The 21,259-nt window shown below is 41.7% G+C and overlaps 1 protein-coding gene across 1 annotated transcript in view; it reads right to left on the reverse strand.

Moving 5' to 3' along the window:
- Positions 1-699: 699 nt before the first annotated feature.
- Positions 700-21,259, reverse strand: part of LOC310951248 (nucleolar protein 4-like) — a 183,618-nt gene continuing 163,058 nt past the window's right edge. The window contains exons 6-11 of the mRNA XM_083919381.1: positions 9,550-10,019; positions 7,677-7,868; positions 7,372-7,560; positions 5,188-5,301; positions 3,180-3,420; positions 700-1,049 (exon numbers count right to left, since the gene is read on the reverse strand). Of these exons, the coding sequence (XP_083775507.1) occupies positions 814-1,049; positions 3,180-3,420; positions 5,188-5,301; positions 7,372-7,560; positions 7,677-7,868; positions 9,550-10,019 (1,442 nt within the window). The 3' untranslated portion in view covers positions 700-813. The remainder of the gene's footprint in view (positions 1,050-3,179; positions 3,421-5,187; positions 5,302-7,371; positions 7,561-7,676; positions 7,869-9,549; positions 10,020-21,259) is intronic.

The raw sequence follows: 21,259 nt of genomic DNA on the forward strand, positions 1-21,259 counted from the left end.
AAGGTGAGGGGGAGATTCAAGGTGAGGGGGAGGTTCAGGGGGGGGGGGGGGGGGTTCAGGGTGAGGGGGAAAGTGCTATAGGACACAGAGAGCTTATATACAAGCGAGCACAAAAAAAGTTTCACCTCCTTTCTTTTTTTTCAGTTTTAAACCAAACTCCTTTTTTTTTTACTCTATCTTTTCCAGTTTCCATCCAAAGTCTTTTTCCTTCTTTAGTGCCACCTGTGAAGATTTTGTTTCATCTTTCAGTCACTTGGGAAGAATAATAAAAAAGAAAAAGAAATCATATCTTCAATCAAATCCAAAACACTCGTCAGCTTCAGTAGTACTAATTCAGGGGACTCGTTATTCATTTTAAATTGTGAGGGTCGTAAGACAGTGTTTGCAGGGACACCCGTCACTTCTCGAACCCATGAGGAGTCTTTTTATTTTTATTTGACTTTCTTCCTTTCCTCCTCTTCGCCTCCACACCCCATCTTGCTTAGAGTGCAGTGCTGATTGTGAGGAAGAGAGTCCTTCAGAGAGTTCAAATGCTCCTTTTCTTCTCCTCCTCCTCAGGCAGGATGGATGGATCGAGGTCGTGGGGGATTGTTTTCGAGGGGGGGGAGCGGTCTCCCTCCCTCCCTTCTCTCCCATTTTCCCACTTGTTCCTCCAAAAAATGTAAAAGTGGCCACAGTTTTCACGAAGAGAAGGCAGATTTAAGAGGAGGAGGTCTCGGGGGTTCGGACGCAGACGGACACGAAACAAACATAATGGGAGTGTGTGTGTGTGTGTGTTTGTGTGTGCGTGTGTGTGTGTGTTCTCCCCCCACATCAGTTCTGCTGCAGGATGAGGTTCTCCAGCTCGTCCGCCGAGCGCAGCAGGAAGGCGGCTGACTCCCGGTAGCCGGCAATCAGCTGACGCACGGCCGTGATCTCCGGCTGGCTGAGCTGGGTCGACGCCCCGCCCCCTCCTCCACCCCCGCTGCCCCGCCCACCCAGGCTGTTGTTGGCGGAGGAGTTACTGATGTTGGCTGAGGAGAGAGATTTCATGCTGAGGTCTGTGGGGCCTGAAGGTGGATGGAGAGAGGAGGGAGGGAGGGAGGAACAGGAGAACCAAGTGTGCAGGACAGAGAAGGTGAAATGAAGAGAAGGAGAGGAGGAACAGGGAGAGGAGGTGAACGAGAGAAAGATCAGTCAGTTCAAAATGGCAGTGGGTTTAAATGTCTTTTAAAATAAACAGTAGGTAGAGCGCTCAATGAGAGCTCTTCCTGCAGCTCTCCCTCTCCCCTCTCTGCAAAGGGAGTGTGTAACCCTTTAAAACACAACACAATAACAGAAACAAACTAACTGAACTGCAGCAGCAACTTTCTTTGGATAATTGCAAAAAAAAAACTAACAATCCAAACTGTCCCTTTAAGGGGCTACTTGGAGCCTATGCCCGTAGCTCCCAAAGCTAACTACTACTCCTAAAAGCAACTACCGTATTTTCGGATTAAAAGTCGCTCCGGAGTTTAAGTCGCACCAGCCGAAAATGCATAAAAAAAGAAGGAAAAAAAACATATATAAGACGCACTAGAGTAGAAGTCGCATTTTTTGGGGAAATTTATTTGATAAAATCCAACACCAAGAATAGACATTTCATCTTGAAAGGCAATTTAAAATAAAACTAGAATAGAGAACAACAGGCTAAATAAGTGTACGTTATATGACGCATAAACAACAAACTGAGAACGTGCCTGGTATGTTAACGTAACATATTACGGTAAGAGTCATTCACAGAACTATAACATATAGAACATACTATACGTTTACCAAACACTCTGTCACTCCTAATCACTAAATCCAATGAACTCTTCTTCCTTTGTGTAAATTCTGAACAACTCCGCCAACTCCAATTAGCAGGTAGCATCTTTTTTTTCACGATGCACTTCTGCCATGACCCGCCCCCGCCCAATTTTGATTGGTTGACGTGTGTGTGACGATTGCTGATATATGCCTAGTCTCTTACGTGACTGAGATAAATAATAGCCCGGGCTATTATTTGATATTTTACGGTGTGTTAATAATTTCACACATAAGTCGCTCCAGAGTATAAGTCGCACCCCCGGCCAAACTATGAAAAAAAACTACGACTTATAATCCGAAAAATACGGTACATGTAAGGGTTCTTCTGTACGTTTGTGACGTGTGCAGATTGTTGAGAATCACAATGAAAGACAACATTAAGCTCCCAAACATGGTCCACATACAGAAACGCCTTAGCTTCAGCTGAGACTGATTGCAGCGGAGGTGTTATAGCATGAAACAACAAGCTTGTTTGCTCACTTACGTTAGCTCACTGTAACTTAAAGTGTAATTCCAGCGTAAAATCATCCCATGGTCTTTTTTGGCACTTACATTCATCAAATAAGCCATTGAGACAGTTTTTTTGTGTACAAACGAGAGATATCTGAGAGAGTCGCTAACAGCCGGACGTGGCTAACACTGATTAGCTCGGGGCAGTACGGTGAAGGCATTCAAACGTCTTTTTTTACCACTAATACTGTTCAAAATAATAGCAAACCTCTGCAGCAGCATGAGAAGAGTCCCTACACAGAAAACAAAGAACCAACAACGTTGTTAGTGAACACAGAGTTTATCAAAAGAGTGTTTTAAAGACTTACCTACTGGCCCCTGTACCAGCTCCTCTCATAGTAAAGTTCATTCAAGTCGATTACCAAAGTCAATCCAAAACAAACGTTTTCTGTGTAGGGACTCTTCTCATGCTGCTGCAGAGGTTTGGTGTTATTTTGAGCAGTATTAGTGGTTAAAAAAGATGTTTGAATTCCTTCACCGTACTGCCCCTAGCTAATTAGCTTTAGCGACTCTCCTGGATTTCTCCGTTAATAGTTTATTTTCGGAAAAAACGTCTCCATGGCTTATTTGATGTATATAAGTGCTGGAAAAGACCATGGGACAATTTTACACTGAAATTACACTTTACCATCAGCTGCTCTGACTCCTTTCACTACTCTCTTTGCTTCTTTATCTCCTCCTCATTCATCCCCCAAATTACACACATGCTGTTTCCTTTCATCTGTCCCTCCTAACTGCCTGCTTCCTCTTTTTCATTTACTCTTCCTTCTTACTGTGGTGTCCATCTCCTCTCTGTCTCCATAAAGACCCTCTTCCTCTGTCCCTCACTCCCATCCTCTCACCGTTACTCTGAGCAGCAGCAGCAGTGCCGGTTGTCAGGGAAACGGGGTGTTGCATGGCAGCGCCCAGGCCCGGGTATCCACGGTAACCGTAGCTGAGGCCGGCTCCGTTGATGTAGAGCTGGGTGTCCTGGGAGGAGGAGAAGGCTGATGCGGCCAGGGAGTAGGCGGAGTGAGCGAGGGACGCCGGCTCCCTCAGACCTCCACCGCCGCTGGACGGCTTGTCCAGAGAGATCTGCTCATCCTGGAGGAGGAGACAACGAGGTGGTTTATTTTCAAAATTCCAAATGCAAACCCTTGAGTGACGTCATAGAGACTACGTCCATATTTTATCCCTTGTGCCCTCCTTTACTAACTTTGGTACCCCTTGTGGCCAAAAACGTCCACGCACAAAACACTGCTATAAAATCACCATATATCAATATTTTTTTCAACTCTGCGAGTGTCCAAAACATACGGTCTCAGATCAGATGATAGGATCACAAAATCGATCATCGACCTTTGGCCTAGGGGGCTCTCGTACCATGTAAACGTATGAGCATCCTTGAGTTTGAACATGGTGTTTGTTATAGAAAAAAAGGCCTGTGAATGTTCTCATTTGTCCAGGTCATTGTTATTCCCAAAGCAATTTCAGTCAAAAGTAACTGGACTTGGGTATTTGTCTAGGAAGACGTTTCAACTCTCATCCAAGAGGCTTCATCAGTTCATGTACGCATCTGACCAGGCTGGGACTGGTCCAACTAGCTGGTGTGGAGATCCAGGTATTAATGACAGTCGTTGGTGGGAAGTTGGTTTGGACTTTGTTAGTGCTCTATTGGGTCTTAATGACAGTCGTTGGAGTCACAGGAGGCCATTTGTGATCTTGTGTTCTTTGAAGTAAAATTGTTGAATCTCCTGGGAAACAACTGTCACTCTAACGATAAATATGTCCACATCCTGGACAGAGAGGACAGATGGTTTGAAAGAGGAGCAAAAGAAGCCATCTATTCAAAAGTAGAGAAACCATCGCTAAACAGAGGGGGAGGTCTGAGACACCACTTATATCCAACTCACAATGCTGCCCTTTCATCCCTTCACACAGCAATCCGTAGACAGGTCACATTTAAAGACGTAATTTGAACAGACAAACAAAAAATGGGATTTTAGCAATAAATCAGAATTGTGCATGAAGACCTGCAGTGTGAACAGAGCGTGTGAGCATCTACTGGGCAGGCCTGGGGCGCTCTTATCAGTTCTCTCTCTGCCATAACATCGCTTGCTCACATATAAGGTGGGACTTTAAATTATTTTTTTCTTTCTTTTGTTTATTCAGTGATTTATTAGCCCATCTCCTGTCCTCTATTTCTGCTCTCTCTCTTCACTTATGTGTACATTTATTTGTTTTTTCCCTCTCTCACTGAAAACCTTTATGGCAAGGCAATGGCAATATGTTTGTAATGTTCAAATTGTTCAATAAAAAGTTTGTCACAAAAAATTAAATGTTTTTTAAAAAAGGCCAAAAGAAAACAACTAAACAAAAATCCCCAATAGATGAATTATTTTACATATGATAAAGGGCAGGGAGATAAAACTCTGCCAGAGTATAGAGTCTTGGATATCTCAAAGATTAGCAAAAAAATTGATTTGATTGCATTAGTATTTTTTATGCAGTTCAAGATTCTGACTCTGGACGCACAAAAACTGCTATAAAGTCCTTATACATTAATATTTTTTTCAGATTTTTTTTTTTTTGCTTGAATCCTTAAACAACTTCAGCCCTGATCAATATGATCAAATATTCAATCATTTTGGGGAATTCATCCATTTGAATTATTATTTTTAGTTTGAATTATTTATTAAAAAACATCACAAAAGATTAATTATTTTGGAGATGGGGCTTTGGTGATACAACATTCTTTGACTTCGTTTGCTGAATGTGAGGTGTGGTAAGCTTTTATGTAAATTCGTCAGTTTTATCTATTAATATCCTAGTAATATCCTTTCAGATATGGATTCGACTGCACACACTTACGTGATAAGTGTCGAGGCGCATCCTCTTTGCGGCGTTGCGTGATTCGCTCTCGCAGGCGGCGGCCAGGATGTTCTCGGCCATGGCAGAGGTGAGGTGAGGTGGAGTTGGACGGGTCTGCAGACAAAAAAAACACAAATTATTGAGTGAATTAGAGAGAAATCTTCAGCTGGGACTGAGATGAAGACGAACAAGACATTTTTAACATCCTCAGCTGATTACACTCGACACCCATACAGTTTGTTTATAACAAGAAGAGAAAACGACATCAGCTGAAACAGACTTCCCAGTTTCTACTTTAAAAAGCCTTTTTTATTAATTTGAGCACCAACAGCTGTTTAATATTGTTGCTTTTTAGTTTTTAGTTGACTTCTGGGTATTTTTATTTCCATTTTGCTGTAATTGTCGGATTTCATTGCCGTACTGAAATGTTTTTGTTGCTGGTTTGACCTTGAAAAAGCACTTTGTAACTTTGTTTTGTATGAATAAAGTTTATTATTATCATTACTTTAAGCCACGTAAAGTGCTCTGCCTTCTGTGTGTGTCTGGAGGTAATAAGAGAGCTAATGGAAATGTGTGCACACAGTGAAGATAGATAAATACTTCCCGGTGTATCCATAAAATCCCAGGGGGCATCTTTTACGATGATTATGGGGACTGCTAATGTATGTTGAAATTGTGCCATAATAACCACAGTGAAGAGCATGTATTGTAACATTGTGCTGCTGCACCACCGGGGGGCAGCAGAGACATTTCATCTTTAGTAAAGAAGGCTATGTCGACCAATTCAGTCCATCTATCTATGAAATATGTCAGTTTTATACAACTTTTTTTGGGCAGGAAGAGGAATTATAACGTACATTTTCTGCTCTTTCATGTAAAACAGTCATCAGTATAATTGCTCATGTAAATTATTTACTGACAGAAAATATTGAGATTTCTGTTAAAGGAGACCTATAATGCATATCATGTATATAATGTTCATATTAAACGTGACCAAAACATCAGATGAGGTCAACATGTGTAATGCTGTGATACATTCCATTGGTTAATTGTCCCTGTCACTATCAAATGAACACAAAATGAAAATTAATTGAAAAGTAAATATCTCATCTTTGATCGACACGTGACACTTTTATGGCAGCCCCGCCCGCCAAGTACAGTGACGCACAGCTCAAAACTTTAACCTCTCAACACCCACCGGTTCATCACCAATCCAGTTCTTCAAGAAATTGCTTTTCTTCAGTTGCAAAGAAAATTAATTTAGCTTTTCCTTAAGAAGAAAGAAAGCGTCTCAACAACAGCAGAGTCTGTATTTGTTCACGCAACTTTGAGCCTTGATTTTCGGCAAAGCGAACGCTTAAAGAGGGGACTTTTGCGGGACGTTCTAGTAGAAACACCAAATACATGTATGGTAACAGGTCTCATTTAACGTGAAAGTCCGGAAAACTGGACCCCATGTTCTTTTTCAGCATGAAAACACATCAGGTAAGCCAGGTATAGAGAATGCCTGGAGAGAAGCTTACAGCCCCAAAGGGCTAACACTGAATAGCTCGGGGCAGTGTGCTGAACACATCCATAACGTCTTTTTTAACCACTAATGCTGCTGAAAATAACAGCAAACCTCTGCAGTAGCATGAGAAGAGTCCCTACACAGAAAACAAAGCACCAACAACGTAGTTAGTGAACCCAGAGTTTATTAAAAGACTGTCTCTTACCAGTAGGTCCATGTTGACAGGTCGTCCTTACAAGTTCGATAGTCAACTTGTACGGACTTCACTATGAGAGGAGCTGGTACAGGGGCCAGTAGGTAAGTCTTTAAAACACTCTTTTAATAAACTCTGGGTTCTCTAACTATGTTGTTGGTGCTGTGTTTTCTGTGTAGGGACTCTTCTCATGCTGCTGCAGAGGTTTGCTGTTATTTTGAGCAGTATTAGTGGTTAAAAAAGACGTTTTGGATGTGTTCAGTGCACAGTCCCAAGCTAATCAGTGTTAGCTCTTTGGGGCTGTTAGCGACTCTCTGGGCATTCTCAGCACTATCCACTGTTGATCAACTGAAAAAACTGTCTCCACGGCTTAGTTGATGTGTTTTTTTGCTAAAAAGAGCATGGGGGTCCATTATTGCCAGACTTACACTTTAAGACACCCTGCTAACATATGAACAAATAAAAGCAGCAGCCACAGTACCTCCATGCCGCTCTTCTTCATGCGTCTGCAGGATTTGAGGTAGGTGCGGATGCGCTTGCGGGCGCGTTCCTGGAACTCTGGGAACTGTCTGCTGCAGGACTCGATGATGGCCTGGATCTTCTCCTTGGGCTGTTTAGAGATGGGAACCATCCGATCCAAGTTCTCGTCCACAAACAGACGCACAAACATCTGCAGGGAGACAACGCAGCTATTTGTCATCATGTGTGCACAAATATATACAAACTTATGATGTAATGTCTTGTCTTTATGAACATGAGGCGACGTTATTATCATGTATCACTCACATTGAAGGCCTTTAGTCTCTCGGGATCGACTCCCTCTGTGTCGTTGATCTTGTCATTGTCGTCGTGGTCGTCATGGTCATCGTCGTCATCGTCGGGGGCGACCTGGCTGCCGTGACGGCCAGTGGTCAGGTCCTCGGCACCCAGGTCCATCTTCATGCTGTCGTAGCTGCCGCCCGAACTGTACTGAGGAGACTAAACACACACAAATGCACACGCGCACACACACACACACACACACACACACACACACACACACACACACACACACACACACACACACACACACACACACACACACACACACACACACACACACACACACACACACACACACACACACACACACACACACACACACACACACACACACACGTACATATATATATATCAGGATATAGCATGTTTTCTGGTAATTTAATAAATAAATAGAAAATAGAAAATAACCACATGGTAAAACTCCTGTGAAGTAAATACTCAGAGGGAGAGTTAAAGCCTTTGAAATCTTTTTATATCCTTCTCCTTACTTGTGCCTATCCACAACTTTATCCTGGAGCTCTTTTGACGTGGTGAATTCTTTGTGTTACCATGAACTACTAGGAGTGAAATCCTCAAGGAACAGCTGATTTTATTCTGAAGTTAAATCAAAGGAACAGCTGATTTTATTCTGAAGTTAAATCAAAGGAACAGCTGATTTTATTCTGAAGTCAAATCAAAGGAACAGCTGATTTTATTCTGAAGTAATCAAAGGAACAGCTGATTTTATTCTGAAGTCAAATCAAAGGAACAGTTGATTTTATTCTGAAGTAAAATCAAAGGAACAGCTGATTTTATTCTGAAGTCAAATCAAAGGAACAGCTGATTTTATTCTGAAGTCAAATCAAAGGAACAGCTGATTTTATTCTGAAGTCAAATCAAAGGAACAGCTGATTTTATTCTGAAGTCAAATCAAAGGAACAGCTGATTTTATTCTGAAGTCAAATCAAAGGAACAGCTGATTTTATTCTGAAGTTATCAAAGGAACAGCTGATTTTATTCTGAAGTCAATTTCAAAACCACCACAGTTGGTGTCAGGTGGAGGCCAGTTAACTTGGTGTGTGATCTGGAAGGTGATTGGTGAAACCTGAGAATGTTTATAATGGTTATTCTAAAGGGACTCATTACAATTCCAACCCTGTTATTCTAGTTTTTTATTAATTTTCAGAAATAAAAAAAAAAAATAATCACTCTAATGTTGTATGGCAAAATGTGTAAATCACACTGGAAATATATATTTTTAATGTATTATTATTTCAGGCTGTAAAACATAATAAGTGACTATTTCAAAAGGGTATCATGATTTTCTAAAGGCATGAATATATATACATATATATATATATATATATATATATTTGTATGTATGTATGTATAAAAGAGGGGGTTTGCGTTTGTTGCCTCAGGGCAGTGAGTTAGTATTCACTGTGCTCAACCAAGGACTTTTAATGTGATAGATGTAAAAAGAAGGCATGACATCATTTCAGCTTTCTGCACAATCTGTTATGAAATAATGAGTAAAACGGCACACTACAAATTTTTCGTACAAATACTATATAAAAACAAAAATATATCTGATATGTTTTTATAGATTAATGTTCTGAAACTGATATTTCTTGTGTTTGACTATTGTTACTGCCCCGAGGCAACACAAACCTTGATGGGGGAAGAGGGATCAATCATACATGCCTCGACCTTCCACATACCATGAAATATGTTTTTTAATAACCATAATGTGTGGATAATCTTGATGACCAGATCAACTTCTTCTTCATAAACACTCACTTGTGTAAGCACAGTGTGTGTGTGTGTGTGTGTGTGTGTGTGTGTGTGTGTATCTCACCTTGCCCCCATAGTCCCTGCCGTCTCGGTCTAGTCGCAGCTCTGCGGTGTGTGTGTTATGTGTGTGAGGGGTGTGTGTGTGCGGCAGAGGCAGAGGCAGGGCCGGGTGTGGAGCCAGCGGAGGCTTGGCAGCCAGCGGGTACTTCCTGCGGAGCTCCTCGGGCGCGTTGGGGTGCAGAGCGCCAAGCAACGCCGCAGCTGCCGCAGACACGGTGACGGGCAGGTGCGAGGCTGGCAGGTGCGAGGCGGACAGGGGCAGGCGCTGAGGGGGAGGGTCACTCAGGTTCATCGGCTGCTGGTCCTCGGATGATGAGGAGGAGGAAGTGGGCGCACTGAAGTCCAGCGGGGCGGGGCCGCCGTTGCCGTTGATGACTTCCGTTTCCCTGACTATGGCGCCTTCCGTCACAGCAGAGGAGGGAGGGGTCAGGGCGGGAAGGCCGTTTCCACTGCCGCTCTCTAACAATGAGTCCTCTGAAAGGAGACGGAGACGTTCAGTTTCACAGATTTACAAACACATTTTCTGTTGGTGCTACTTGTTCATGATGTTTGTTTCCACCCTGGTTCTTTTTTATTATTATTTAACCTTTATTTAACCAGTATCCCGCTGAGATTAAGAGTCTCTCTTCAAAGACAGACCTGGTCGAACACAGAGAGACACGATCCGAAGGAAGCAACAATAAGGTGAAGAGACAAAGAAACAAACATCGACATATCAATGACATTATCTCCACGGCTTTCATTTTAGATTTAAAACTATTTCACTTTAGTTCCCTGAGTTTCAAGTCCTTCTTTCCAGGTCCAAGCCTAAAAAAAGATGAAAAGGTGTCTCACTGATGGTAAAGAGTTTCACAGGACGGCCGTTGTTCTTTGTTTTGTTCGACGTAGCGTTTGGACCCCGGAATCGTATTGTTTTGAAAGGGTGTTACATCAGACTTAAAGACACTGAGCAGAAGCATATTATCCAACACAGGTTGGAAAAAAACGTAGCAGCAACAAGTCGCTTTTTTTTACAATAAAATAAACTTCAAATTTCAAAAATAAAAACAGCTTTAGCCTCAACTTTTTCCACTGCACACGTGTTTTAAAAGAGAGGGGGGAGTCAATCTGACACAGCCAGATATTCAGAAGAAGTCAGTTCATATTTATGATGTGTGCACAGAGACGTACAACAGTCCGCGTGCTTTGTAGGTCAAACACAAATCTGTCAACATGACACGAAGCCGTGCAGATAGGTGAGGTCACACTGTGTATCCTCACATTTATACATCTCTGTTTCTGCAGACACCAATGGGAGGGACTGGAATAATGTCCGCGGTGCTCCAAGCATTAAAAAAAAGAAGACATTTTTATATATAACTTAAACAGTTTTGTCTTTTCTTACGTCTTTTTAAAACGATTTTCTTTTTCTTTTACTTTTTAAGTTCAACACTGACACAGTCCTTGTTTTATATTCTGTCCTGTTTGTCACAATCAAAGTTTGGTTAATAACATACATTTTCACAGTCTTTTCCTCCGAGGAGAGCGTGCAACTGTGTACGTCTCCCCCTGCCGAATGGCCTTAACGTGAACATAAGAAGAAGAATCCAGAAAAAAACATCTTAATACTCTCAATTATTCATCACTACAAGGACAATAAGCTGCATACATTATGTACAGCATCATGCTACCATCATCATTATCACGTGACTTTACATGACATTATGACAGACAGCTCTTATATATAATATGATTGCTGTTGTGTGTGTGTGTGTGTGTGTTTGTTTATACTCCGTTCCAGCAGATGGCAGGCTTCCTCTTCTGTGACATTCTTATGAAATGACTGCTGATTCTCATCTTTAATGCTTCATACAAATATTATTTCTCCAGGCTTCACTATAAGATTGTATGAGGTTGGTTTTTTCCCTATATTATGTATTATAATGCAATCCACTGTGACAACACCACAACCTGTTCAATACTCACAATACAATACAATGCACCAATCATTATTCAGTACTCACGGACTGTCATGTAAGAAGCCGTCTACACAGGAACACCAAAACTCAAAGAGTCTCAAAGAGTCTACCTTTAGTCATTTTGCAACTATGTTTAGTCATTTTGCCTCTATGTTTAGTCATTTTGCACCTATGTTAAGTCATTTTGAATCTACTTTTAGTCATTTTGCATCTATGTTTAGTCATTTTGCATCTATGTTTAGTCATTTTGCACCTATGTTTAGTCATTTTGCATCTATGTTTAGTCATTTTGCACCTATGTTTAGTCATTTTGAATCTACTTTTAGTCATTTTGCATCTATGTTTAGTTATTTTGCATCTACTTTTAGTCATTTTGCATCTATGTTTAGTCATTTTGCATCTATGTTTATTCATTTTGCATCTATGTTTAGTCATTTTGCACCTATGTTTAGTCATTTTGAATCTACTTTTAGTCATTTTGCATCTATGTTTAGTCATTTTGCACCTATGTTTAGTCATTTTGAATCTGTTTAGTAATTTTGCATACATTTTTAGTCATTTTGCACCTATGTTTAGTCATTTTGCATCTATGTTTAGTCATTTTGCATCTATGTTTAGTCATTTTGCATCTATGTTTAGTCATTTTGCATCTACGTTTAGTCATTTTGAATCTACTTTTAGTCATTTTGCATCTATGTTTAGTTATTTTGCATCTACTTTTAGTCATTTTGCATCTATGTTTAGTCATTTTGCATCTATGTTTAGTCATTTTGCATCTATGTTTAGTCATTTTGCATCTATGTTTAGTCATTTTGCACCTATGTTTAGTCATTTTGCATCTATGTTTAGTCATTTTGCATCTATGTTTAGTCATTTTGCATCTACGTTTAGTCATTTTGCATCTACGTTTAGTCATTTTGCAAACATTTTTAGTCATTTTGCATCTACCTTTTGTCATTTTGCATCTATATTTAGTCATTTTGCATCTATGTTTAGTCATTTTGCATCTACGTTTAGTCATTTTGCATCTACGTTTAGTCATTTTGCAAACATTTTTAGTCATTTTGCATCTACCTTTTGTCATTTTGCATCTATATTTAGTCATTTTGCATCTATGTTTAGTCATTTTGCATCTACGTTTAGTCATTTTGCATCTACGTTTAGTCATTTTGCAAACATTTTTAGTCATTTTGCATCTACCTTTTGTCATTTTGCATCTATGTTTAGTCATTTTGCATCTACGTTTAGTCATTTTGCAAACATTTTTAGTCATTTTGCATCTACCTTTTGTCATTTTGCATCTACATTTAGTCATTTTGCATCTATGTTTAGTCATTTTGCATCTATGTTTAGTCATTTTGCATCTACCTTTTGTCATTTTGCATCTACATTTAGTCATTTTGCATCTACGTGTAGTCATTTTGCATCTATGTTTAGTCATTTTGCATCTATGTTTAGTCATTTTTCATCTACGTTTAGTAATTTTGCATCTATGTTTAGTCATTTTGCATCTACATTTAGTCATTTTGCATACATCTTTAGTCATTTTGCATCTACGTTTAGTAATTTTGCATCTACATTTAGTAATTTTGCATACATCTTTAGTCATTTTGCATCTACGTTTAGTCATTTTGCATCCACGTTTAGTCATTTTGCATCTATGTTTAGTCATTTTGCATACATTTGCATCTACATTAAGTCATTTTACATCTACATTTGCATTTACTTTTAGTCACTTTGCATCTATGTTTAGTCATTTTGCATACATTTTTAGTCACTTTGCATCTATGTTTAGTCGTTTTGCATACATTTTTAGTCATTTTGCATAGATTTTTAATCATTTTGCATACATCTTTAGTATTTTGCATCGACTTTTAGTCACTTTGCATCTCTTTGTGGTGATTTTGGGTAGTTCATAGTTATTTTGTGCATGTTTTTTTATGGTTTTGTATCTATTTTAAGTTGTTGTTGTATTGCATCTATTTTTAGTCATTTAGGCTCTCTTAGGAATTCCCGGACGTTTGTAGATGTTTTGTGGTCATTTAGCATCTCTTTGTGATCGTTTGTGTTTCTTAGCAACATTTTGTAAGTCGGAGCTCCTGGGTCTGTGCCCGGTGGACCTGCTCAGTAATCCATCCATGTCAACACCTCTCTGACTTTAAGTCTCAGTTTAACCTTGATATTATGTGATGCACAACAATTACACTGTATTTTTACTCACATTGCTTAAGTGTTCTTGCTATTGGGCATATGACACCCTTTGTTCTTCAGGAAATCATTACATGGATCTTGCAGAAAAATAGGAAATCTCTTGTCACAGCTGGACTGAAATTGAGAGACAGTTACTGTCAGTGGGGCTGTGACAGAGATGACTGAGATGAGGAAATTATCTCCACACTGTCTGCTGGTGGGAGGAAAATAACGAGTCCGCAAATTATTAAAGCCACAGGCTGTGAACGGACAACGCCTTCACGGGTACCAGCAATTACACTGAGGGTAAGTAAGATAACATTGTAATCAGAAAAAGCTTGCGTTGTTTCCTTAACTCAGCAGGGATGTGGTCGAGAGTCCTCAGAGAGAGAGAGAAAGAGAGAGAGAGAGAGAGGGAGAGAGAGAGAGAGGGAGAGAGAGAGAGAGAGAGAGAGAGAGAGAGAGATAGAGAGACATTGCATGCAGCTGCTGTGGAGGCTTTTGTTACGGGTCAGGTTGAGTGGAGCTGTGTCTGTTTATTTGATTAAAGCCATGCAGTCTGCAGCCTGACCAGACAATAACACAGTCAACACCCTGCATTATGACAGATGCCCCTCCCCCACCTCAACACACCAGCACCAGCACCACCTCATCATCATCATCATTACCAAGCTCATCTTCCTCCCACTGTATCTGAATCACAGTAACATCCTCTTCTTCAGTCACGGTTATTAATGCTGTGACCTTTTTACAGTGTGAGGGAGGATTCATTCAATTTAAAGACACAAGCAGAAGCATGCAGAGAGTGTGCACTTAGCTCCGTCTCTCCTGCACCTTTCATTTACACAGTTCTCTATCTGGGTGGTCAGCAGTGGAGCAAGAAGTATTCACATTACTTAAATAAAAATACTAAAACTCCACTACAGTGAAAAGCCCAAGTACAGCAGGTAATAATGGAAATAGGTAGGAATTTCAGGTGTTTGTAGCTGGTCCAGGTGGCGTGTGCACTGTATCTAGGTACTAGGAGCTTATCTCGACATTACCCTGTGAGCCTGTACGTGAGAACGCAAACAGAGTTTACCCTGCCAGCTCTCTGGTACAAAGACTGTTTAATCTCTGAGCGAGCCCACGTGTGAATACGCCTGCGCTTTCTCCAGTGTATACACAGATAGAGATGTCATGATACCAAAAATTCAGTGGTCGGTGCCAATACCAATGAAATTAGACGATTCTTGATAACAATTCAATACCAATAAATGTGTGTTTGTGTGTGTGTGTGTGTGTGTGTGTGTGTGTTTGTTCAGTCCCCTCAGTACAGTTCGGGCGGCAGCTAGGACAGCATGAAGATGGACCTGGGTGCCGAGGACCGGACCACGGGGCGTCACAGCAGCCAGGTGTGTGTGTGTGTGTGTGTGTGTGTGTGTGTGTGGTTGTATCTGGGCAGTGAGGGTCTGGCTGGTTGTATAATGTACTCCCACAAACCTAAGAGCAGGGATAATAATAATAAAATAAAAATATCTATCTATTGTGATTTTAATGATAAATCATTAAAAGTTGCCAGTCCCTCTCCTCTCATGAAACACTAAAGAAGAAGGGCGTGACGGTTGTTAAATGCTTCAGTTATTTATTGCTGAAGCAGGTTCAAACATCTTTTCCTCTCTCTGTCTCTATCACTTTGCAGACAGACAGGCTACTAAATAAGTGATTGTGGAATAAATGGTGTGTGCCAAGCACGCTGGCAGGCACGATGGATGCCTGTGCGCCTGACTGTTATAGGTTTTACTGCTGTGGGTAGACTTCTGGTCCGTAAAACACACACACACACGCACACACACGCACACACACACACACACACACACACACACACACACACACACACACACACACACACACACACACACACACACACACACACACACACACACACACACACACACACACACACACACACACACACACACACACACACACACACACACACACACACACACACACACACACACACACACACACACACACACACAATAAAGCTTTCCTACTTCCATAAGAACATATGGAGGAAGGAAAGAGACATTTTACACATTTTAAACATGCGATTTTACCAAAAATGCACTACGATATTTTGCAGCATCATGAACAGATGAAAAACAAAAGGCATGAATGGGGAGATTTTTTTTTTGGACTGATGAGGCTGAATGAGACGGAGCAGAAAGAATGAATGAGCTAAAAAAGAAACAGCAGAAGATAATTGGAGGATGGAGAAGAAAAGGGAAGAAAATGAGGTCATTTGCATGAGTCAAAAGCACGAGGAAAGAAAAACAAACACACAGGAGCTTGATTGTGAGGGAAGAGAAAGTGATGCATAGAAAGAGAGAGAGAGGTATCGACTGTGTCATTCTACCGGTGGGGGAGGAAGGGAGGGGTGGAGCCCAAACCGCTGCATGGAGAGAGAGATGGATAAGAGAGGGCGATGTATGTACACTATCGAGGGAGGCACAGCCAGGCCGAAGGAAAGAGGTCAGGAGGGGGGTGGGAGGAAGAGCAGGCAGAGGAGAGGGTCATGGCTCGGGGGGGGGGGGGGGGGGGGGGTTGAGATGGGGGATGGGAGGGGGGGAGGATGGAGAGGGAGAGATTGAGTCAAAGGGACAGGCACGTGGGAGAGATTTTTTAGATTTGTGTTGTTGCATCTCTTTTCTTTGTTGGCTCTCACTCTGTATATATCTCACATACGTATAGATTTGTTTGGGTAATATATAATATGTTATGTGCTTTAGTGTTTTAATGTGCAAAACATCTTGTGTTCTTTATTATGAGACGTACATCATTAACATTGTACCAGCTGATATGGCTACATTATAGGGCTGCAAATAACTACGTAATCGTTAGTTGTCATTTTCTCGTTTCATTGTTTGGCTTATGAGTGTGTCCATCACATGTTTCTCAAATTCAAGGTGAGGCCTTTAAATGTCTTGTTTTGTCCAAATAGAATTAGTTTAATGTGATTCAAACAGACAAAAGCAGGAAATCTCCAGATGTGAGAGGCTGAGAACAGCATTTTTACTTTAAAATTACTTTAACGATTCATCGATTGCAACCCATTTTTCTCTCGTTTGAATTAGACAGCTAATCGTTGCAGCTCTGCTACATTGTACTTAATTATGGCCGTGCTAATAAAGCATGAATTTGAGAGGGGGGGGGGGGGGTTGTCCTGGGACCTGGAGGTAGAAAAGCATGGCAGAGTGAATTTATGAGTGAGTAAGGAGTACTCATGCATAGAGGCGAAGGCCAACCTAATTCCTGCTGTCGCCTTGACACAAATCCCCCCCTCAACAGCAAGATCGTCACTGCATCCCTCCATCCCTCCCTGACTGTACAGTGGGGGATCCCTGCGCACCTCCTCAGCTTCCGTCTATTCTTTGTCCCAGAACACCGAGCGTCTCCCTCTTTCCTTTTTCTTTTTCTTTCACAGGCAAACAACTCCCCTGTGGTATAATAAATGATATCAGCAAGAACTATTAAAAGATCCACTCAAATGAAAATCAAGTTACCGTATTCTATCGGACATAGGATGGTGTTTTTTTTTCTGGAAATCCTCCTGAAAAAGGAGGGGTGGTCATATTTTCGGGGTCTGGCTTTTAAAGGCCCCAATCACGGAGTCACAGTGGGGGCGTTACATGTCAGTATACAGTCACAACAGCAGATAGAGCCAAAAATCTGTAAAACAAGTTCCTTTCATGACGAGCCGTCATGCACAATTCCCATTTATTGCTCAAATCCCATTCTTTGTCTGTCTGTTCATATTACGTCTTTAAATGTGTCAGATTGCTGTGTGAACAGCTCACGCTCCTGAAGTGACCCACATGCACAGTTGATCATTGATGACATCACACCACAACAGTGTTTACGGAAGAGAACATGGCAACGGTATTGTAGGACTTTATGGCTAACCCTTCCCTCTCCCTCCACTGGCCGCCTGCTTCACTGCTGTCCTCCATGTTTGTTTAGATTCTGTTCCTGGCTCCCGTCTGTAGCACACTTTTTTTTTCAATCAACTTTATTTATCATTCATTTATAAAACAGTGCAGGACCAGACGAGGTTCAACATGTGTTTTGATGTGTCTAAAAGCAACAAATCAACTGCAACGTTTGAATATATGTAGTTAAACACGGAGGTCTGCTGTGTGTATTTTATGCACATTGTTGTTTTGTTAGCGTCTTTCATAAACCTAAATATCTGGCGTTATGAATGGCGCCCGGTCAGACTAACTGCAAATTTGGGTGTTGTCATTTTAAACAGGTAAATGAGCTCTCCAGTGTCATTATTATTGAGATATAAAACCATCAAGTTCGTATTTTAAACGACTGAGATGACAATTTATCCTTTCTTTTCGTAACAGTGTCCTCCCTCTCTCCTGCATGAAATCCTACAGGCTTTGTACATACAGTAAGCTTGCATTTATACATGACCTTTTCTAAATGCAGCAGACAATGACAGTAATCATGAGCTCTTCAGCAGAGTCAGGATCAACCACTTGAAAAGCCGACTGTAAAAAAAAAAGGAAAACAGCACATGAAACATTATCGTTCACTTAAATCCGTTTCTCCACATGAGAGTCATGACACCGAAGTTCAAGAGTCGTGACGCAAATAAAACAGATCCATTCAGCCTCGCAGACTAACGCTGCACAATGAGCTTATTCATGCGTGTGACGACGTAGTGAGTTCACATTACATGATGCTCACATATAGACTTTAACTAATGTGTTTACATGCACACAGTACTGGGAGTGTCTGGGAGTATAATCGGTATAGGGACATGTTTTTAGCATACAGCTTTCACATGCTTCGAGTGACGAGGTGCTTTCCATAACAGTTTACACCGGATCATTTAAAACTTGGTGTTCCCAAGAACTCTGTTTATTTATAGCCCCTTTCACACATGAACTCCAAACATGAAAGTATCCACACATTACCCGGTCTGATTCAGTTGGACTGGGCATCAAACAGAGTGTACCCTGCCAGCTCCTGAGCACAAAGACCGTCTAAACTCAGAGTAGGCTCATGTGCGAAAGAGACTTGGTTGTTCATGACCAAATAAACAACTGCTGTACTCTGCGTCATGTACACAGGTGTTTGACCCGTGGGACAGCTGGTGATCGATCCTGGCCAACATGAGGAAGCTGTAGTAGGCTATGTTTTAAGATGCTCGGCACCAACCGTATCACGGTGGCTTGATGGGAAGAGGGTTAAGTAATGCCCCAACCACAGTGTTTTTCTGGTTGATCCAATAAGGAAACACCAAAAATGTCAGTTCTCCAAGTGTCCACTAGGGGCAGGTTTCATAACAGAGCAGTTTCTCATTGAACCCCATGTTTAACAGGCCGTTTTCCCAGCATCATTAAACCTGTTTAAGACCTGGGACAAAAAACATTCTAGTCTGTATGTTTGGGTCATGGGCGGCACATCGCTGTGGTGGTTAGCACTAAGTGGGTTTTCTCTGGGTTCTCCAGCTTCCTCCCACAGTCCTAATACATGCACGTGTTAGGTTCATTGATCACTCTAAAATTGCCCGTAGGTGTGAATGGTTGTCTGTCTCTGTTTGTCTCTATGTGCCCTGTGATAGACTGGTGTCCTGTCCAGGGTGGACCCCGCCTCACGCCCGATGTCAGCTGGGATCTACTCCGACCCCAGTGACCACGTAAGGGACAAGCAGTTGAAGATGGATGGATGGATGGATGGATGGATGGATGTTAAGGTCATATATCCATGACAGCACTGAGGGGGGTGAATTTTTTTATTTTATTGGAGGTTAAAGTTTATGAATAATTAGAGGCATGGCCTCTCACTTCAAATTTCAAATTTGGGTGAAGAAAAGGGATCCCTTGACCTCTGACTCCAAGATATCTGAATGAAAATGGGTTTACTGGTTACTGACAAGTGTCCTCTTTAGAGACATGCCCACTCTATGATAATACAGACAGTTTGGGGCAAAGAACATGCAGTTTCTGCTTAAGTTTCTTTCCTTGGTGTCTTAATGGTGTATAGTTAGTTTTCGGGGTGGAAGTAGATATGGGTAGTGGAAACAGAAATGCTAAATGTGCACTCACATATTTCATGCAAACACTTGCATAATTCGGAGCCACACTTGGGCCACACACGTCTAAAAAGTCTGAAAACACAACTGGTCATGTCCTCCCTCCTGAACACTTTACCCAGGCCCCATGCCTAAATCTAACAGAGTATTTCTAGAGGATAAATCTTCTGTTGCGTACTAAATTTGTGAAAGATAATTATCCCCAGACCCTAATCTCATTGTCCAGGACTCATATGTGCTTATTATTATAGATTATTTACACTTTTGTTGGTGTTTTCTGCGTTGCCTTTCTTACTGCCACAGCAATAATTCCTCAAGGACACACTGGAGTGGAGTGACCTTTCACTCTCCACATGACCACCTCTCCTTCTTCACCTAGTGTCATCTTTCCCTCCTCTTTTCCATCGTATTTATCTCCGTCCTTCTCCACCTCCCTGTTACACTCCTCCTTCACACCCCTTGCTCTCCATCATGTCCAGTCTCTGGGCAGGAGTGCAGTGACTGTGATGCATGGCCGTGTTTAGTGTTTCCCTGAAGCCTGAGGGCACCAGGTGTGTTTAGGAGGTCAAATGTCTCTTTGTGTCAAGGACACACACACAGACACAGACACACACACACAGACACAGACACACACACACAGACACAGACACACACACACACACACACACACACACACACACACACACACACACACACACACACACACACACACACACACACACACACACACACACACACACACACACACACACACACACACACACACACACACACACACACACACACACACACACACACACACACACACTCCCTAAAGAGAAGCAGGACAAGTGGACCAAGACTTTGACAGTCAATCATTGCTCAACCAATCCACTGGGAGGAAGAGGAAGTTGCTGCATCAGCTAACCTGGCAACACACATCTCCATCAATGTGGGTGTACAAGTCGATGAACGTGCATAGGAGTGTGTGTGTGTCCCCGACAACAGGTGTGTCCATGTGCATGTTGTGTGTTTACAGCGTGCAGACTGTCGTATTAACTGTCAAGCTGCAAGCTCGAAGCAGGGCTACAAATGCGTGGGGGCTTCTCACACACCGTAAATCACGCTCGTCTTGGTCTTTTCAATTCCGCTCTTGCTTTGTCACTCACATGATGGGTGAAAAGACACACCAAGGTTGAAAAGGTACAAAAAAGATCAGCCTGCTGTCATTTAGTTAATTACGTGGACATGAGGATGCAGACATGCGCAGGGAGTCGATTGCCTCATTTCCACCTCCCTGGAACTGTTTCTGGGACCACCTCGGTCGAGGTTCAGAGCGAGTTGAGCCGATATTAGAAGGTGGAGTTAAAACACTGCTGACGACTGATGGGTCAGAGAGAATCGTCACGGAGTATCCTGCATAAACCCGCCAGCACTTTTTTATGCAGTCGGCCTGAAAAAACTACCCCATGGTCAACGAAGGAGCGAGCAAA

Source organism: Echiichthys vipera (genome assembly GCF_963691815.1).
Source record: "Echiichthys vipera genome assembly, chromosome: 9".
NCBI classification, from domain to species: domain Eukaryota; kingdom Metazoa; phylum Chordata; class Actinopteri; order Perciformes; family Trachinidae; genus Echiichthys; species Echiichthys vipera.